The sequence below is a fragment of the Pituophis catenifer genome, unplaced genomic scaffold (assembly GCF_029215685.1).
Source record: "Pituophis catenifer annectens isolate HBS135680 unplaced genomic scaffold, rPitCat1.0.hap2 SCAF_1, whole genome shotgun sequence".
NCBI lineage: Eukaryota > Metazoa > Chordata > Lepidosauria > Squamata > Colubridae > Pituophis > Pituophis catenifer.
In genome coordinates this window covers 84,687,280-84,703,234 of record NW_027256881.1, presented here as the reverse complement: position 1 = coordinate 84,703,234, position 15,955 = coordinate 84,687,280, and the positions used below count along the sequence as shown (strand labels likewise).

The 15,955-nt window shown below is 35.9% G+C and overlaps 1 protein-coding gene across 1 annotated transcript in view; it reads left to right on the top strand.

The window, feature by feature from the left end:
* Positions 1 to 15,955, top strand: part of UTRN (utrophin) — a 358,125-nt gene that overhangs the window by 235,580 nt on the left and 106,590 nt on the right. Inside the window, exons 53-54 of the mRNA XM_070932667.1 lie at positions 3,137 to 3,309; positions 13,785 to 13,941. Of these exons, the coding sequence (XP_070788768.1) occupies positions 3,137 to 3,309; positions 13,785 to 13,941 (330 nt within the window). The remainder of the gene's footprint in view (positions 1 to 3,136; positions 3,310 to 13,784; positions 13,942 to 15,955) is intronic.

The window sequence follows — 15,955 nt, the reverse complement described above, 5'->3', positions numbered from 1 at the left end:
GGGGGCGGGGTGCCCAACTGTCTGGCTGCAGGGACAGGCCGCTGGCCCCTTGGGGCAGCGCAAATACTGCTTTTGCTCTTCTCTTTCTGGGCGCAGCACTTCTGCTTGTTGGGCCATTTCCCCAAAGCCAGCAGCTCCACGGGCAGCTGCTTTGCTTTTTCCCTCTTTTTGGGAGGCTCACGGGAGGAAAATGGGAGGGAGATTTTCCTGTCTGTCATCCATTCCTCAAGCTCAGCACAGACTGAGGGAAGGATGGCAGGCAGGAAAATTACCCTCTCCATTTTCCTCTTGTTCGCCAAAAAGCCTCCATTCCGAACGCTGAAGATTCAGAATGGAGGCGACGGTGCATCCATGGCGTGTCCAGCTCATTGAGTCTGGCCTGCTGCACCTCAAAAAAAAGTAAGACCTCCTCAAAAATAAGTGCTTATTTTCAAGTCTAAAAGAAAATAAGACTCGGTCTTATTTTCTGAGAAACACGGTATCATTTTAGTTGTTCCTTTCTAGCTCTACAATATCCTTTTTAGATGTGGTAATCAGAACTATATGCAGTATTCTATACATGGTCTACAGGATATTTTAATATAGACATTAACTTATTCCCTTCCAATTACAAAGTTTATTTTTCTACAGTAGAAATATCTTGGGTTGTTCAAGTGCGACCAGACTTATTTTCCTGATTCTGCCACTGCCAGTTGTCTTTCTGGATGACTTAAATTTTTCTAAAAAATTAATAAACCAAATTTTATTTTAGTCCATAATTTTGATTTAGCGTTCTATGTTTCTCAGTTATCTCATATTTCATTTATTTTGTTTTCCTCATTGAGGATAATGATGCATTTCATAATATCCCAAATGAACAGGAACAGTCACTGAATTTTTAAATGCCTGTTGGGTGTATAATAATAATAATATTTTTTTGATGCAGTGCTGTTCTCTAGGACTCCTTTGTAAAAGCTCACTTGGGAAAGCCAAACATGCTGAGTAGAAATAGGGAAGAATCAGGTCTTTAGGGAAGTCAAGATTGTTTTCTCTCAAGAAAAAAAAACATGTTTGTAATATTATAAAGATTTCTCTAGTAAACATTGCTGAATAATCCCTTGGAGATATATAGGAACTCTATGGTTTTTCTCCAGATTTGTATGTTCTCTTTAAACATCTTTTCGTAAATATTGAACGACTTCCCCAATAACAGTGATGGCATATTTCTTACAATGTTGTTTGTTTCTTCGATGAAAAATGAAAGCTTTCTCTTTCCCTATTCCTTGGAGTCATAGAACTGGATTTATCCAACTTCTTTGATAGCTTGTAGTTTCAGGAGCAATTCTGTCCTTTGGAACAGGAATGATATGTTCTTCCAGATGTTCCTGATCTACAACTACCACATTCTTTATCACTGGTTATGCTGGCATAGATTTTTAGGAACTATAGTTAAACACTATTTTGAAAGTCAGACGTTCCTCATTCTAGAGATGAGAGTTGCATATCATAAAACATTTCAAAGGTTTTCCCTACGTAGGGAAACCTGGCTAGAAGAAAAACACACATAAACCCTACGAAGAAATAAGAAAAATATCTATCTATCTATCTATCTATCTATCTATCTATCTATCTATCTATCTATCTATCTATCTATCTATCTATATCTTTAGCCAGATTCTACCTACGTAAACCAAGATATTATGCAGCCCTAGTTCAGTGAAATCACAATTCACTAGTTTCTGGATTTTTTTCCCTCTGGCAGCCAGTAGACCCTTTGCTGCCCATTGGGAGACTAAGATAGATTTAAATTTATCCTTAGCCAGAAGCTTGCTGAGTGACTTTGGGCTAGTCACTCACTCTCATCCCAATCGTTATAGGGTTGTTATTGGGATGATATGAATAAGGCAGAATTCTATGTGAGCTACTTGAACTTTTGCAGGATATAATTGGTAAATGGATAGAATTTCCATGACCTAACAATAAAGCTTCAAAGATAATTTTTATGTTTGTACACATCACAGTGTTATATAAATATGAGCAAATATAGACAATATAGTACAGTAAACCAAACCAAAACAAAACAAAACACAGAAAAACAATTAAATTGTGCTACTTAATTTTGAATACTATACTGGATCAGGGTTGTAGCTTGAAAACTTCCATTATATTTCTGGAACATATAAAGGCCATGTCTTCATTTAAGTCGACTCAAATCATGAAATCATGTTCCAGGTTTCAAGCTCTTCAGCATGTAAGATTGTAGGGAAAAGAAGTAGTTCTAATGAAGCTATGGGTTCAAGAAGTTGTAGTCTTAAAATGGAAAGTAGAAGAAAGTATGATTCGTTTCTATAGGTATGCTAATGGATTGCTGAGATGCAAGATAAAAAAACAATGATTTTCCTTCCTCATTTTCTAACACATACAAAAAGCAAACTAGAGAAAAATGAGACTGGGAGTTCCACATAATTATTAAGTCTGAAGTATAAATATAGGCATTTTTCACAAAGCATTCAACAGCATTATAAATGTATATCTTCCTGAAATATCTCTGAAGGTGGCAGTTTTGTATTTTTAGACCCCAGACTTATTTTTACAACCATTTCCAGTTGTTTAGTCCAAATAACAGAACAATGTCAGCAGTTTATTTATTTTTTTTCTCATTGTATGTTGGATGCAGATCTGAAGTCCACATCTCTGGGTTTGGTTTAAACAAGTTATTTGTTTCGTAAGTAAGAGTGTCTTTTTTAAGACACTGAAAGATTCTAGAAGCTCACTATGCTTTGTGGAGGATTGCAATCACCTAGGATTTGTCTTTACTGACTTTCATAGTAGGAAAGTTGTGGTTCCTGAAACTTTTGTAGTCCTTGATATAAATAACAATAATGATAGTGGCATCTTGGTATATATGTTATTTTTAGTACAGGAAAGCTTCAGAACAAAGCCTTAGTTATCCACAGTTAACAATCAGCGTAACTTATTTTCTGAAGCATATCACAATGGAAAAATGCATTCTTTAAAATCGTCCCAGTGTAGTAAATTTGATATACTCATTTTTATTTAGACAGTGAGGATTTTGAATGGTTCATTTCCTTCTTCTGAGCACAGGACTAATACCAATTGTCTCTGGATTTATTAGCTGGCCTTTTTTTCTCCTTAGGACATCCAGGCTGAAATTGATGCTCATAATGATATCTTCAAGAGCATTGATGGAAACCGGCAGAAGATGGTAAAAGCCTTGGGGAATTCTGAGGAGGCTGCACTGTTACAACATCGCATTGATGACATGAACCAACGTTGGAATGATCTGAAAGCAAAATCAGTCAATATCAGGTAAGATCAGACCTGCACAACTCATACAGGCAAAAGGACCTCATTGATACACTATCAATAATTGCATGTCAGAATTGCTGACACACCAATCATCTGTTTGGCAGCTAGTGGTGTGTCAGCGATGCTGAATCTGGCAGTCTTAATGACATCTGGAGGTGTTGGTGTCATTTAACAGTTTGTCTTTTCGGTTGGAAGTGACTGAAAAACTAGGCAGTGGTGTATCTTTCCAGGTTGCAGAGCCATTTGTTGGCACTGGATTTGTTAGCTTTCAAAAAAACACTGGCAAGTTTCCTTGGTGGCCGCGTGTGGCCTGTGGTTGCTATGTTATGCAAGGCTGGGGAACATTTAATAAAATAGATGCTACTTTTAACATTCCAATGTTTTATGTATCTGCAGAAAAATGCATTGTGTTACAGCAATTACAAGCTATTTTTAAAATTATTTTGTGGACCATAATTTAAGAGACTTTTCTGCAGAGTGATGTCCCTCAGGTCCAGGCCTTTAATTAGTGTGGCCTTTAATTTCAGCACAATTAAGAACATCAAGCTGAGAACAGTTGTTTAGCATGTTCTTATAGGGCAATCTATAGAAAAGAGAAGAAACATTTAGTTTCATTAACAGAGGCAATCATGTGATCCAGAAAAGTAATTTTAAAATCCTGCTGTATAGGAAGCATTAATAGCATTTGAGTTGGACAAATCCCAGATACATAGATGTACAGATTAGAAGGCCTCATGAGGCCTCCTCTGAATAAAATCTTGATAAATAAATAATATTACAGGTAGTCCTTGACTTACAACCACAACTGAGTCCAGAATTTATGTTGCCAAGTGAGAAATTTGTTAAGTGAGTTTTGCCCCATTTTACGACTTTTCTTGCAACATTTGTTAAGTGAATCATTGCAGTTGTTAAACCAGTGACATTTTTGTTAAGTGAATCTGGCTTCCCCATTGAATTTGCTCGTCAGAAGGATGCAACAGATGATTGCCTGATCCCCGGGATGCTGCAACTATCATAAAAATGAACCAGTTGTCATATTGTAGTATCCAAATGTAAATGACCATGGGGATGGTGCAATTGTCATAAGTGTGAAAAATTGTCACAAGTCGGTTTTTTAGTGGCATTGTACCTTCGAATGGTCAATAAATGAGCTGTGGTAAATCGAGGACTACCTGTATACAGGTGAAGGGGATCCATTAAAAAAAAAAACCACTAGCATAGAATGGTTGTAAAAGTAACCCCAGAATATTAAATTGTTCTTTTTGCATGGCGCTGCATATGGCTTTCATGGCAAATAGCTACCATGGATTCCATGGTATGCTGCTTCTGCTACCTGCCTAATTATTAAGTCAGACAAGCTTCCCTTAAAAAGAGTTGGTATACATCAGTGAAATGACCTGCACGTTTCACTGTCTAACGATAAAGAAAAACAACCTTAAAGGAGCTCATTCATTGTGCATGTAGCCTGCCAGCAATAGAATGGATGGTGCCCTTTTATTTATTGATTGATAGCTTATCTGTATCCCAAAAAACATCCCAAGGCTGAGTGATGCCTTGTGGGGCTCAGGTCTGTAGGTGATTCTGATCATCAAAGTAAATGATATGAAGGAAACTTCATGGATGGCCTGTGAGTCTGTGTTGTATTTTTGGTTGTGTGAAATTAGCAGTGGTTCCCAGACTAAGGCCCTTAACATTGATGTTCTTGCAGGCAATAAGAGAACCAGTTTGGTATAGTGATTAAGGCACCAAGATAGAAACTGGGAGTCTGTAAGTTCTAGTTCCAATTTAGACATGAAGCGAGCTGTGTCCTCTTGGGCCAGTCACTCTCTTTTGGCCTCAGGAAGGAGACAATGGCAAACCACTTCTGAAATCTTGCCAAGAAAACTGCTGGGACTAGTCCGTGCAATCATCAGAGGTCAAAACTGACTTGAATGCACCCCCCCCCAAAGTAGATTGGAAGCAAAGATTGGATGGGGGGGGTTTCTATCTCTTTAATTAGTAGCATGAATTATGCAAAACTTGCATTCATATCGAATATGTGACCATGTCTTCTGCATATGTGGACCTTCTTCTAAAGAATTTCCTGATTTAGGGATCGTATTCTGTACACAGAAGATGAAGCAGAACGCATACATTTAAGAACCCATCTTAGCCTCACCCTAAATAGAGAGAGATCAGTGAAACAGATTAATATTCTTGGTCCTCAAGATGTAGTAATTTCAGTTTGTCAGAAACTAAGAATAATCTCTGTTACTCCTCTGAGAAATGTGTAATATAAGATTTATCTGTTTTCATAGCATCATAGTAAGCTCATTTCTCATAACATCAAAATAAATCCAAACTTTTAAAACCTGTTGCATGGAGAACAAGGCAAAGCAAGTTAAAGAAACATGGTGATCAGCATGCTTTGCAGGATTAGGGTTTAATCTTAATTCTAACAGCATTAAAAATTGTAAGCAATTTGTCCAATAGGAGCAGTTGGTCTTTATGAATGAATGATTAGATTATAAAGACCAGCTGCAGATTATGATGCATCTGGCAGTTCACTAGAGGCAGAAATATGAATTGTACCTGGAAGCAGGGATCTGAATTTGGGATATTTCCTTAGACTCTCCTATGACAGCATGTATCTCTAAATCATCCAGGCCCAATAGTTAACCTTAGCAAGCACGTCAGGTAAATGTTTTTTTATTTCATTTTATTTTCAGAGACATTTTTGTAAATAATATAATGTCAAGGTAGTCTGCCCTTTATTACCTGAATTTGATAAGTGCCTCAGAGCAATATACCCTGATGTAAAGTTTCTGACCCATGATCTGTGAATATTTAAACTAACTGAATTTTGTATTTTATTTACGTTGAAAGAGTGGTAGAGTTAGTTAAAGAAAGCACTGTTAATGCCTGGTGTTTCTAATCCGTCTCTGTTAAATTAGAAAAATAGGGAGAGGTTTCTGCTAATACATTAACTGAGAGCTACAAAATTCCAGCTCTAACATTTGAACAGCTTGGTGTTTCTTGGGGATTACTTTTTTTTTAAAAATAAAACTTTTATTAAATTTCAGAAAAATGTAAAACACAAAAAAGCAAAGGAAAGGTGTTTTTTTTTAAAAGGTAAAGGGATAAGGAGAGTGCAGGCATAAAGAGAGAAAAAAGCTATGGGAAAATATAACTTCTGAATTTCTTCAGTACAGATTAAAAAAAACCCTAGAATAAGCATTAATAAATAGTATTTCTATCAGCATAAACTCATTTGTCATTAAAACTTGAGAGTAAAATTTTATTTCTTTCAGATTCAAGCAAAAATCTAAAAGTGGGTTCCAAGTAGAAACAAGCTAAACAAAGTTTTTTTTTTCTTTAATTAAAGCAGCCATCTCTGCCATCTATTAATTTCACCATCTATTCTGCCATTGTGGGTATACATGAGTCCTTCCATCTCTGCTCACAGGAAGCTTTGCTGCTGTTAACAGATATAAGCACAAAGTTCCAAGTATTTTTTTCAGTAGGTTTGTCTATCAAACCTAAAAGAACAGCCTCTGGCTTCAATTGGGCATTCAATAATTCTCTAACTTAAAACACATATCTAATTTCAATAAGTCTTAATTTTTTTACATGTCCATCGCAGGGGTGGGCTTCAAAAGCCCCTTAGCAAGGGGTTCTCTGCCTGGTTGCTGGGTGGGCATGGCCATGGTGGGCGTGGCATAGTCGGCCTCCTGCACCATGGCGGCGAAGGGGATGTTTTTGCACTCCCAGGGCTCTGGAGGCTTTCCTCGAGCCTCCGTGAGGGCGAAAACAGCCTCCCCAGGTGCCGGAGGCACTTTGGAGGCCAGAAAAGGGCCCGTTTCTGGCCTTCCCGAACTTTCAGTAGACCCATTTTTCATCTCCCTGAGCCTCCGTGCACGCCTTGCACTTACCTGCACCCAAAAGGAGCTGTGTGGGGACTTCTGGGAGGGGCGGGGCAAGCAGGACCAGCCAGAGTAGGTTTTGGGGGTTCTCCGAACTGCACAGAAACTTAGCTAGAGGTGCTCCTGAACCCCTACGAACCCATAGCAGCCCACCCCTGGTCCAACATACTTTCAAATTGTTTACACTTCCATCATAGATTTGGCATACTCTCTTATCTCTTTGATAATTTATCAGATGTTAAATACCAACAGTACATACTCTTATAAAAATTATCTTTCAAATTATAATTCAATATAAATTTTAGTCTTTTACTTCATATATGCTCCCATTGCCCAAGTATTTCTTGGAAATCAATCATCATTTGGAAGAATGAATGATTCTTGCTGCCTTATAGTCATTTATTTCAGCCAGGCTCTAATGTCAATGTCAGAATATGCAGATGAGATAATGAGAGTAATTCTTACGAATAGTGCATTGCAATCACATTTTTTGGTTGAATTTGTGTTTGCCTGATGTTTTCATCACAATTTTCAGCTGCTCAGGTGCTTTGTTGCTGAGATAAATACAAAAAATAATTGTATGATATAGATACTCCCTAAAATATGAAGTTTGAATTGCATTCTATGGGCAGAATCTCAATTTTAGTCAAATAGAAACATTTCTACTATTGCATCAATGGAGAGACAACACTAAACAAGTCAACACTTGACAAAGAAGAAGTGCAGTACTGGGGCAGCTGTGGGACAACCCAAAGAAATACAACAAGAATGCAACTTGGATAAAGGAGGTGGGTAAGGATAAAAAAAGAAGTTGAAATGAAAAAAAAATGTAATAACAGCAGAAATGGTAGAGAAAAGGCAAGGAAGATCAAGATTTGGTCAGCATCAGATGAAGATGAACTGATTGGTTTTTGATTGAGACATCTGACTGCTCTACACTCTACACTCATTGCCATTGCCAAGCAGTTTAACAACATATTGCAAGGAAGTGAAACTGAAGATCACCTAACATCTGGCAAAACTTACCTGATTATGAAAGATCCAACCAAAGCAGCAGCATCAGCAACTATAGGCCAATTACCTGCTTACCAACACTTTTCAGTTTGTTAACTGATGTGGTGACTGATGCAGTTCAACAGCATCTAGTTGAAAACAAGCTCTTTCCTCTTGAGCAAAAAAAACAACAAAAAAAAAAACTAAAAAAAACCTGCTGAAACAGCAGAAGAACAAATGGTCTACTAATTGACAAGGTGATTTTTGGAAAACTGCAAGAGAAGGAAGAGCAACCTGAAAGTAGCTTCAATTGATTATAAAAAGTCATTTGACTCCCTGCCACATGATTGGATAATCAAGAGCCTAAGAATAACATCAGAAGTCAGAAGCTTTGCACAAAGATCAGTGGCACAATAAAAGACACAATTCAATGACAGACTGGTAGAGGTTAATATCAAGAGGTGACTCTTTCAAGTGGGTTCACTATCACTACTACTCTTTCTCACTGCACTGATTCCTCTCTCAACAATACTGAGTCAGGCCATGGCTATCAAACATCAAAAGCATCTGTCAGGCTATCCCACTTCCTTTACATAGACAATTTGAATCTATATGGAAAAACACCATCTGAAATAGAATTGCTGCTCAACATTGTTGGCATATGCAGCCAAGATATTGCAGTGGAGTTTGGACAAACATGCCACCTTCACCATTCTCACAGGAAAAATAGTAAAAACTGAAGGAATCAAAATACCTTATGGAAATAATTTCAAGAGTCTGGATGAAGACCATCACTACAAATAGCTGGGCGTCCTTCAAGCTGACAACATCAAGCACGCTGAAGTCAAGAAGAAGATTAGAAATGAAATGAAGATATCATGGGACTGAAGAAGATCTTAAAAGTCCAGGAAATACCATCAAGGAATTATTTATTATTATTATTATTTAGACTTCTATACCGCTTTACAGCCCTCTCTAAGCGGTTTACAAAGTTTACAAAGTTAACATATAGCATATTGCATATTAGCATATTGCATTAGCATTAGCATATTGCCTCCAACAATCTGGGTCCTCATTTTACCCACCTCGGAAGGATGGAAGGCTGAGTCAACCTTGAGCCGGTGAGATTTGATCTGCTTACCTGCTGAACTAGCAGTCAGCTGAAGTAGCTGCAGTACTGCACTCTAACCACTGCGCCACCTTGGCTCATATTAACACCTGGACCATTCCAGTCGTTAGATACAGAGTTGGAACAGTGGGCTGACTCAGGCAGATATAAAAGCCCTGGATAGGAAGACCAAAGAAATGACATTGAATCATGCTGTTCTCCCATGCAGCAATGGTGACAGACTTTAATTACCAAGGAAAATAAGTGGGTGTGGAATGTTGCAAGTGCACCAAAGAGTTGACGGTGAAAAGGGGCATCGGAATATCTAAAAACCTGAATATTTGAAGAGTACCAGAGAGACTAAACAGACCAATAATAAAGATCAAATAAAGAATAGGAAAGAGATACAACAAGGCAAAATATTACATGGGCAGCGCATAAAAAAATAGCAGCCAAAGCAGATGACATCAAGTTCTGGCTATGGTAAACAGAAGAATTGAAGAAAGAGACATTGGGTTAATTCTGGCTGCACAAGACCAAGTCTTAAGAACAAAGAAAGCAATAAATTTCCTTTTGTTTTAACTATTCTTTGGCTGTACAGCTTGTGTTTTAAGTCACTGTCTTGATGCATGACCCACTTTCTCTTGAGTTTATGCCATCTAAATTTTTGAGCCACAACTTTCTATAAATATATATGGCATATTATGTACGTATGAAGTTCTTTTAATTAAGATGCCTTTTGAAGTGTGGTGACAAAAGAGAAAATTAGGTAAAATAATTTGATGTATATAAATAACACTTATACATAGATGCCTCAATACTTAATAAATGAGTGCGATTAATTAGCCAGTAGGGAACGTTGGCAGGTCATACTTTTTACTACAACAATTGGTAGGAAGCTAAACAGATAACAACATAGTTAGCAATAAAATTAAGAGATTTTGACACCAGCTTCTGGGGCACTCAGTAAACATTCAGAAATGCTCTAGAGCCAAAAAAAAAAGGATGTTAATGTTTGGATGGATACTCCCTGCTGATGGATTATTATGATTTGTTTTAACTTTAGTTTTGTTTGCATGGGGATTTTTTGTTTATTTGTTTCAAGCTGTCTTTATTGATATTAGATTTATTGTTTAAAATGCTTAGGGATTTTGTTACATTATGTTTCACTATTAGTTTCAATAAGTAAAATAAACATATTGCTCTTTCTCCTGGGCAAATACAACTAATCCTTGACATACAACCTATCATTTAGCGACAGAAGTTACACTGAAAAAAGTAACTTCTGACCGGTTTTCATACATATGACTGTTTATGATGCATGTTAAGACTGGTGAGAAAAATATAATTATTTTTCCAGTATATATAAAGGAAAAATAGCAAGAATGAATGCAAAAGCTACAGGGGAATCGGCTGGTTAAATTAATGATTCAGTAGTAAGTAAGTGTGAGTTGAATACAAAAGTGATTAATTTATAGTTTGCTCAAATAGAATGAATGAGGATTGAATTGCTGAGCAAATATATAAAGTAAGAATGAATGGATCAAGAGCAACACTTAAGAAAGTCGGGACTGAAAGGTGAGAATGAAATCCTCAGAGAGATTAGAAATTTAAAGAGTGAAAATCAATGTATGAAATGGCATGTGGACGTATCAGAACAAGAACATTTTCAAAGGGGAAAAATGGTGTGGAGAGCTGAAGTAGATGAAATGCTGTAAACAAGATTCAGCTATGTTTTCACACCTCATGCTTTTTGGTTTGTTTGTTTTATTAATCCATTAATCTTTGTATGTAATTTATCCCAAAGGGATAAATACCCAAAGCTTAATGGATATGTCTGCATATCTGCATTATTTTCTCTCACTGTGAAATGTTATTGTGACAGGACAAGGGGCTAGAATAGCAGTTGGGCACTGGAAGTCTTCTCTTTTTGAAGTTCTCCATTGGCTGAAGGGAGTGGAAATTCAACAAAGCCTTGGTGTCAGCTGACCTCTTACCTTTGTACTACTTTTTTTTTTTTGCTGGGGCTTATGATGAATGGAAGGGACGTGGTGGCTCAGTGGCTAAGACGCTGAGTTTGTCGATCGAAAGGTCGGCAGTTCGGTGGTTCGAATCCCTAGTGCCACGTAACAGGGTGAGCTCCTGTTATTTGTCCCAGCTTCTGCCAACCTAGCATTTCGAAAGCACGTAAAAAATGCAAGTAGAAAAATAGGAGCCACCTTTGGTAGGAAGGTAACAGCGTTCCGTGCACCTTTGGTGTTTAGTCATGCTGGCCTCATGACCACGGAGATGTCTTTGGACAGCTCTGGCTCTTCGGCTTTGAAACAGAGATGAGCACCGCCCCCTAGAGTCGGGAACAACTAGCATATATGTACGAGGGGAACCTTTACCTTTACCTTTACCTTTACCTTTACCTTTACCTTTACCTTTACCTTTACTATGATGAATGGATGAATGCTGTGTTCTGATGGTTGTCATTGTAGTGTGGGAACACTTCTCTTCACCTTCCCACAAAAAAAAAAATTAATGACTGTCTCTATAATCTACTAGAAAATATGAAATCTATCTTCATACAACAGACTTAACTAGGCTGGTATAGTATGTTTACTGTATATCATGCTAAATTTGTTTTGTTAAATCTTGGTTAGGTGTTTTGTGCTTTATAATGCTGTGCATATTTCCCTTGTATGGTCAGTTTATTGTTCTGTGCAGTATATGAACTGAAACAAATTATTATTTGGTAACTAGGTTGAAGATTAGATGAACCTATTGCAATACTTTAAAGATTAAATAACACTAATTGGACAAATGGGAAAAATTATGGACTGTAAATTATAAACTGACAATGTCTATATCCTATAAGGAAAATCTGTTCAAAATGTTCTATCGATGGCACCTCCCACCATTGCGCCTAGCAAAAATGTTTCCAAACACCTCTCCAATTTGCTGGGAGTGTAACGCACAAAAAGGAACATATTCCATCTATGGTGGTCATGCCAAAAGGCAAAAACAATATTGGCAAGAAATAAGGAAAATGATAGAAGAAATTACAAATCAGAAGTTGGAAATGAAGCCGGAAACCTTTCTACTTGGAATAATCACAGCACAGTATGAGAAAGAAATAAAATACTTAATTATCCACATCCTAACTGCAGCTCGCATACTCTTTGTCCAAAACTGGAAACATGAATACATACCGACAGAAAACAAAATAATCACTAAAATCACAGAATGCGCAGAAATGGATAAACTTACAAAAGAGCTACAAGAGAAAGATGACACAGAGTATTACTTAGCATGGCAAAAATGGTATAACTGGTTGGAGAAAAACTTAGAAATACATTCATAGGGACACTAAAGAATAAGGTCAATTTTGAGACAAAATTTTGAGTACCAATTAAGGAGTGTAACAATTTAAAGATGGAGCGTATATTAATGCTTCACATGTAAATACGTAAATAGACAGATATATAGATAAATACGGAAAAAATAGTCTACCGATGTGACAACTTTAAGAGCAAGTCGTAAGACTTGATTGATGTTTGTTTATTTTATTTGTTGTATCGTTGTATTTATGTTTGTTTGTACTTTTTAACTAATAAAATTTAATTTTAAAAAAAGGTTAAATAATACTTTTTCTGCTGTTAGAATTTCATTCTGAAAACTAAAAACTTTTATCAGAAAACTAAATTGTGTCCTGAAGCCTAGGTGACATATAGGCATTAAAATTGTTTATCAGTTGTAATGCTCTCAATATTAATATTATTGAACAGATAGATTTGAAGGCAAAGTATGGGATACTTTTACCATCATTCTAGGAAAAATGGCTGTAGAAGATTGTAACAATTTCCTTACAGTGTTTATGTTTGCCATGTGTTGACGTAAACAAGGGACTAAATAAAAGAGATCTGACATCAAGTGTAGTTATACTAACAGCATGTCATTTTAACTAAAATACTGCACGGTGCTCTCGTGATTTATTGATTCAGCAAAATACAAAATATAATCAGTATCAACAATGTTCATCTGGACGGCAGTTAACCTTCAAAAGCTTATGCCTTTCTGGAAATGTAATAGCTTAAATGGAAATTAAAACGATTGCTTTAAAAACATTGAAGAGTGGGGGAAGTTTGAGATCCATTTATATGGTGGCCAGAGCTTGGATTTGCAGGCAGTGCAGAAGTAAGATAAGCTTTTGGTGCTTTTATTTATTTTTAACACATTTAGAAATCCATTAAATAAGATTTTAAACTGCATTTTAATATCATGGTGTTATTCATTACATTTTTTTTTTTACTGGATTCATTCATTTATAAATAATTTTCAAATGTATGGAAGGCGTTGTTTGTTCTGTCCTTTGCTTTAAATAAAGAAAATTGCGTTCCATTCACAATGCAGTATTTTACAGCTGAAATCTGGTATGTTTTAATGCAACACAAAATTCCTAAAAAATGTGTTCAATCTTATTGTAGGGCTCATTTGGAGGCAAGTGCAGAGAAATGGAGTAAATTACTGATATCATTGGAAGAACTTATCAAATGGCTAAATTTGAAAGATGACGAATTAAAGAAGCAGATGCCTGTTGGTGGAGATGTTCCAACTTTACAGCAGCAACATGACCACTGTAAAGTAAGTTGCTTAATTTGACATTATTATTTCATCGTGAACAGGATGGATAAAAATCATTTTTTTAATTTTTTTTAAATTGAATTTTTAAAATTTAAATTGGATTTTTAAAATTTAAATCAGATTTTGTTTATTTTTATCAAATTTATTTTAATAAAAGGCTTTTGGATTAAAAATATATCTAAAGATAATTTTCTATTTAAGATACATTAATAATTTAGTTTATTCATCATGAAATGGTGCTTACTTATATAGCATGAGGCTGAATATTCTGCAATATTTACATTTTTGGTAAACTCATTCAATGAATCCAAGCTCTGAAAACTGAGATAACATGTCCTGCATTGATGCATTCACACAATTTCATCGTAATCATGAGATAGATCATAAAACAAAGTTCAGGAATATTCCTTTATGCCATTGTTTTGCAAATCTATGTACACTACAAACTCTATGATTGTTTGAAGAGAAATGCATCTGTACCACTTAGGGTGGATTTGATTTAAATCGAGTCGATTTAAATCATGATTTAAATCACTAGTAAAAAGACTTGATTTAAATCAACTCGATTTAAATCATAATTTTTAAAGAGCAACTGTCATCTCTGCTACTCCTTTGACCTGCTGTTGACTCACCGATAGTCCCAGTGTTGCAGAATATACAGCCTTGTGCTACATAACTAAGCTCCATTTCATGATGAATAAACTAAATTATTTATGTATCTTAAATAGAAAACTATCTTACGATAGATTTTTACCCCAAAAGTTTTTTATTAAAATAAATTCAATAAAAATAAAAAAAATCTGATTTAAATAAAAAATCCGATTTAAATAAAAAAAATCTGATTTTTTTGATTTTTTTAAAAAAATCATTGATTTTTATCCACCCTGGTACCACTAGGCTCTAAGTGTGAGGAGGAAGGGCAAGCAGTAAAAATGAAAGTGAAACCTTCTAAGCAGCTTATAAATATATTAAAGAGCACCTGTAATTTCAGATCCATCATGGATCTGTTAGCGGGCATCACCTGTTAACGGGCATCCACTCACCTGCTGCCTGTCACATCCCTCAACTTGTTGTGTCACTGCCACATCACCAGCTGTCCGATTAAAGTGAATGGGGCTGTCGGTGAGTCAGCAGCAGATCAGAGGAGGAGCTGCTGTGGGACAGAGATGACAGTTGCTTTTTAAAAATTATGATTTAAATCAAGCCTTTTTACTAGTGATTTAAATCATGATTTAAACTTGATTTAAATCAATGATTCAACTTGATTTAAATCAAATCCACCCTGATCATGAGCATGTTTCAGTAAATCCTTACTTCATTTAAACAAGAGTTAAAACGTAGAATTGGCCTCCAATTAAAATGTTGGATACTTGCCTGCAAACCATTGAGTCCTTTCCATAACTAGCAACACAGAAAAAGAAAAATCACGTTGTTTTAGAGGGTTCTGTTCTATTCTGTGAATACATCTTTAGACATCATTAAACCTAAGAGGCCATGGGTACATTGCCAACTGGGTCCAGAAGTCAGAAATAAAAAATTAAGTAATGAAGAAATGAAAAATAATCATAGCTTTCAGTTGGTAGACAAATATGTTCAAAGTTGCCAGTATTTTTTAAAGCAGAATTCAGTACACGTTTGATACCATATTTTAATGCTTTTCAAGAAAGCAAATATTTCTGGGCTCAAGGGGTGTTATTTTTTACATAGGTGCACAGTCATTCAACTTCTGTGTGTTTTAAAGGAAAACGTGAATTGAACTTTAGAGAGAATTAGAGAATGTAATATATTTAACATTAAATTTAAACAATTTAAAGACACAACAAAAATGTAGCACTCATCTTTTTTTTTTAATCATCCAGTATATTTTAGAATATGTTCTGTCAAAGTGAACAGAGTAGTTCTACTTGTACTGAAACTGTGAAATTTGTGAGGTTGGATAATGCCTGGTGGATCCTTTTTAATCATGACTCCTTAGTTTTGAATTTCTTCAACAAGGAGGCATTTGATTTTGTTG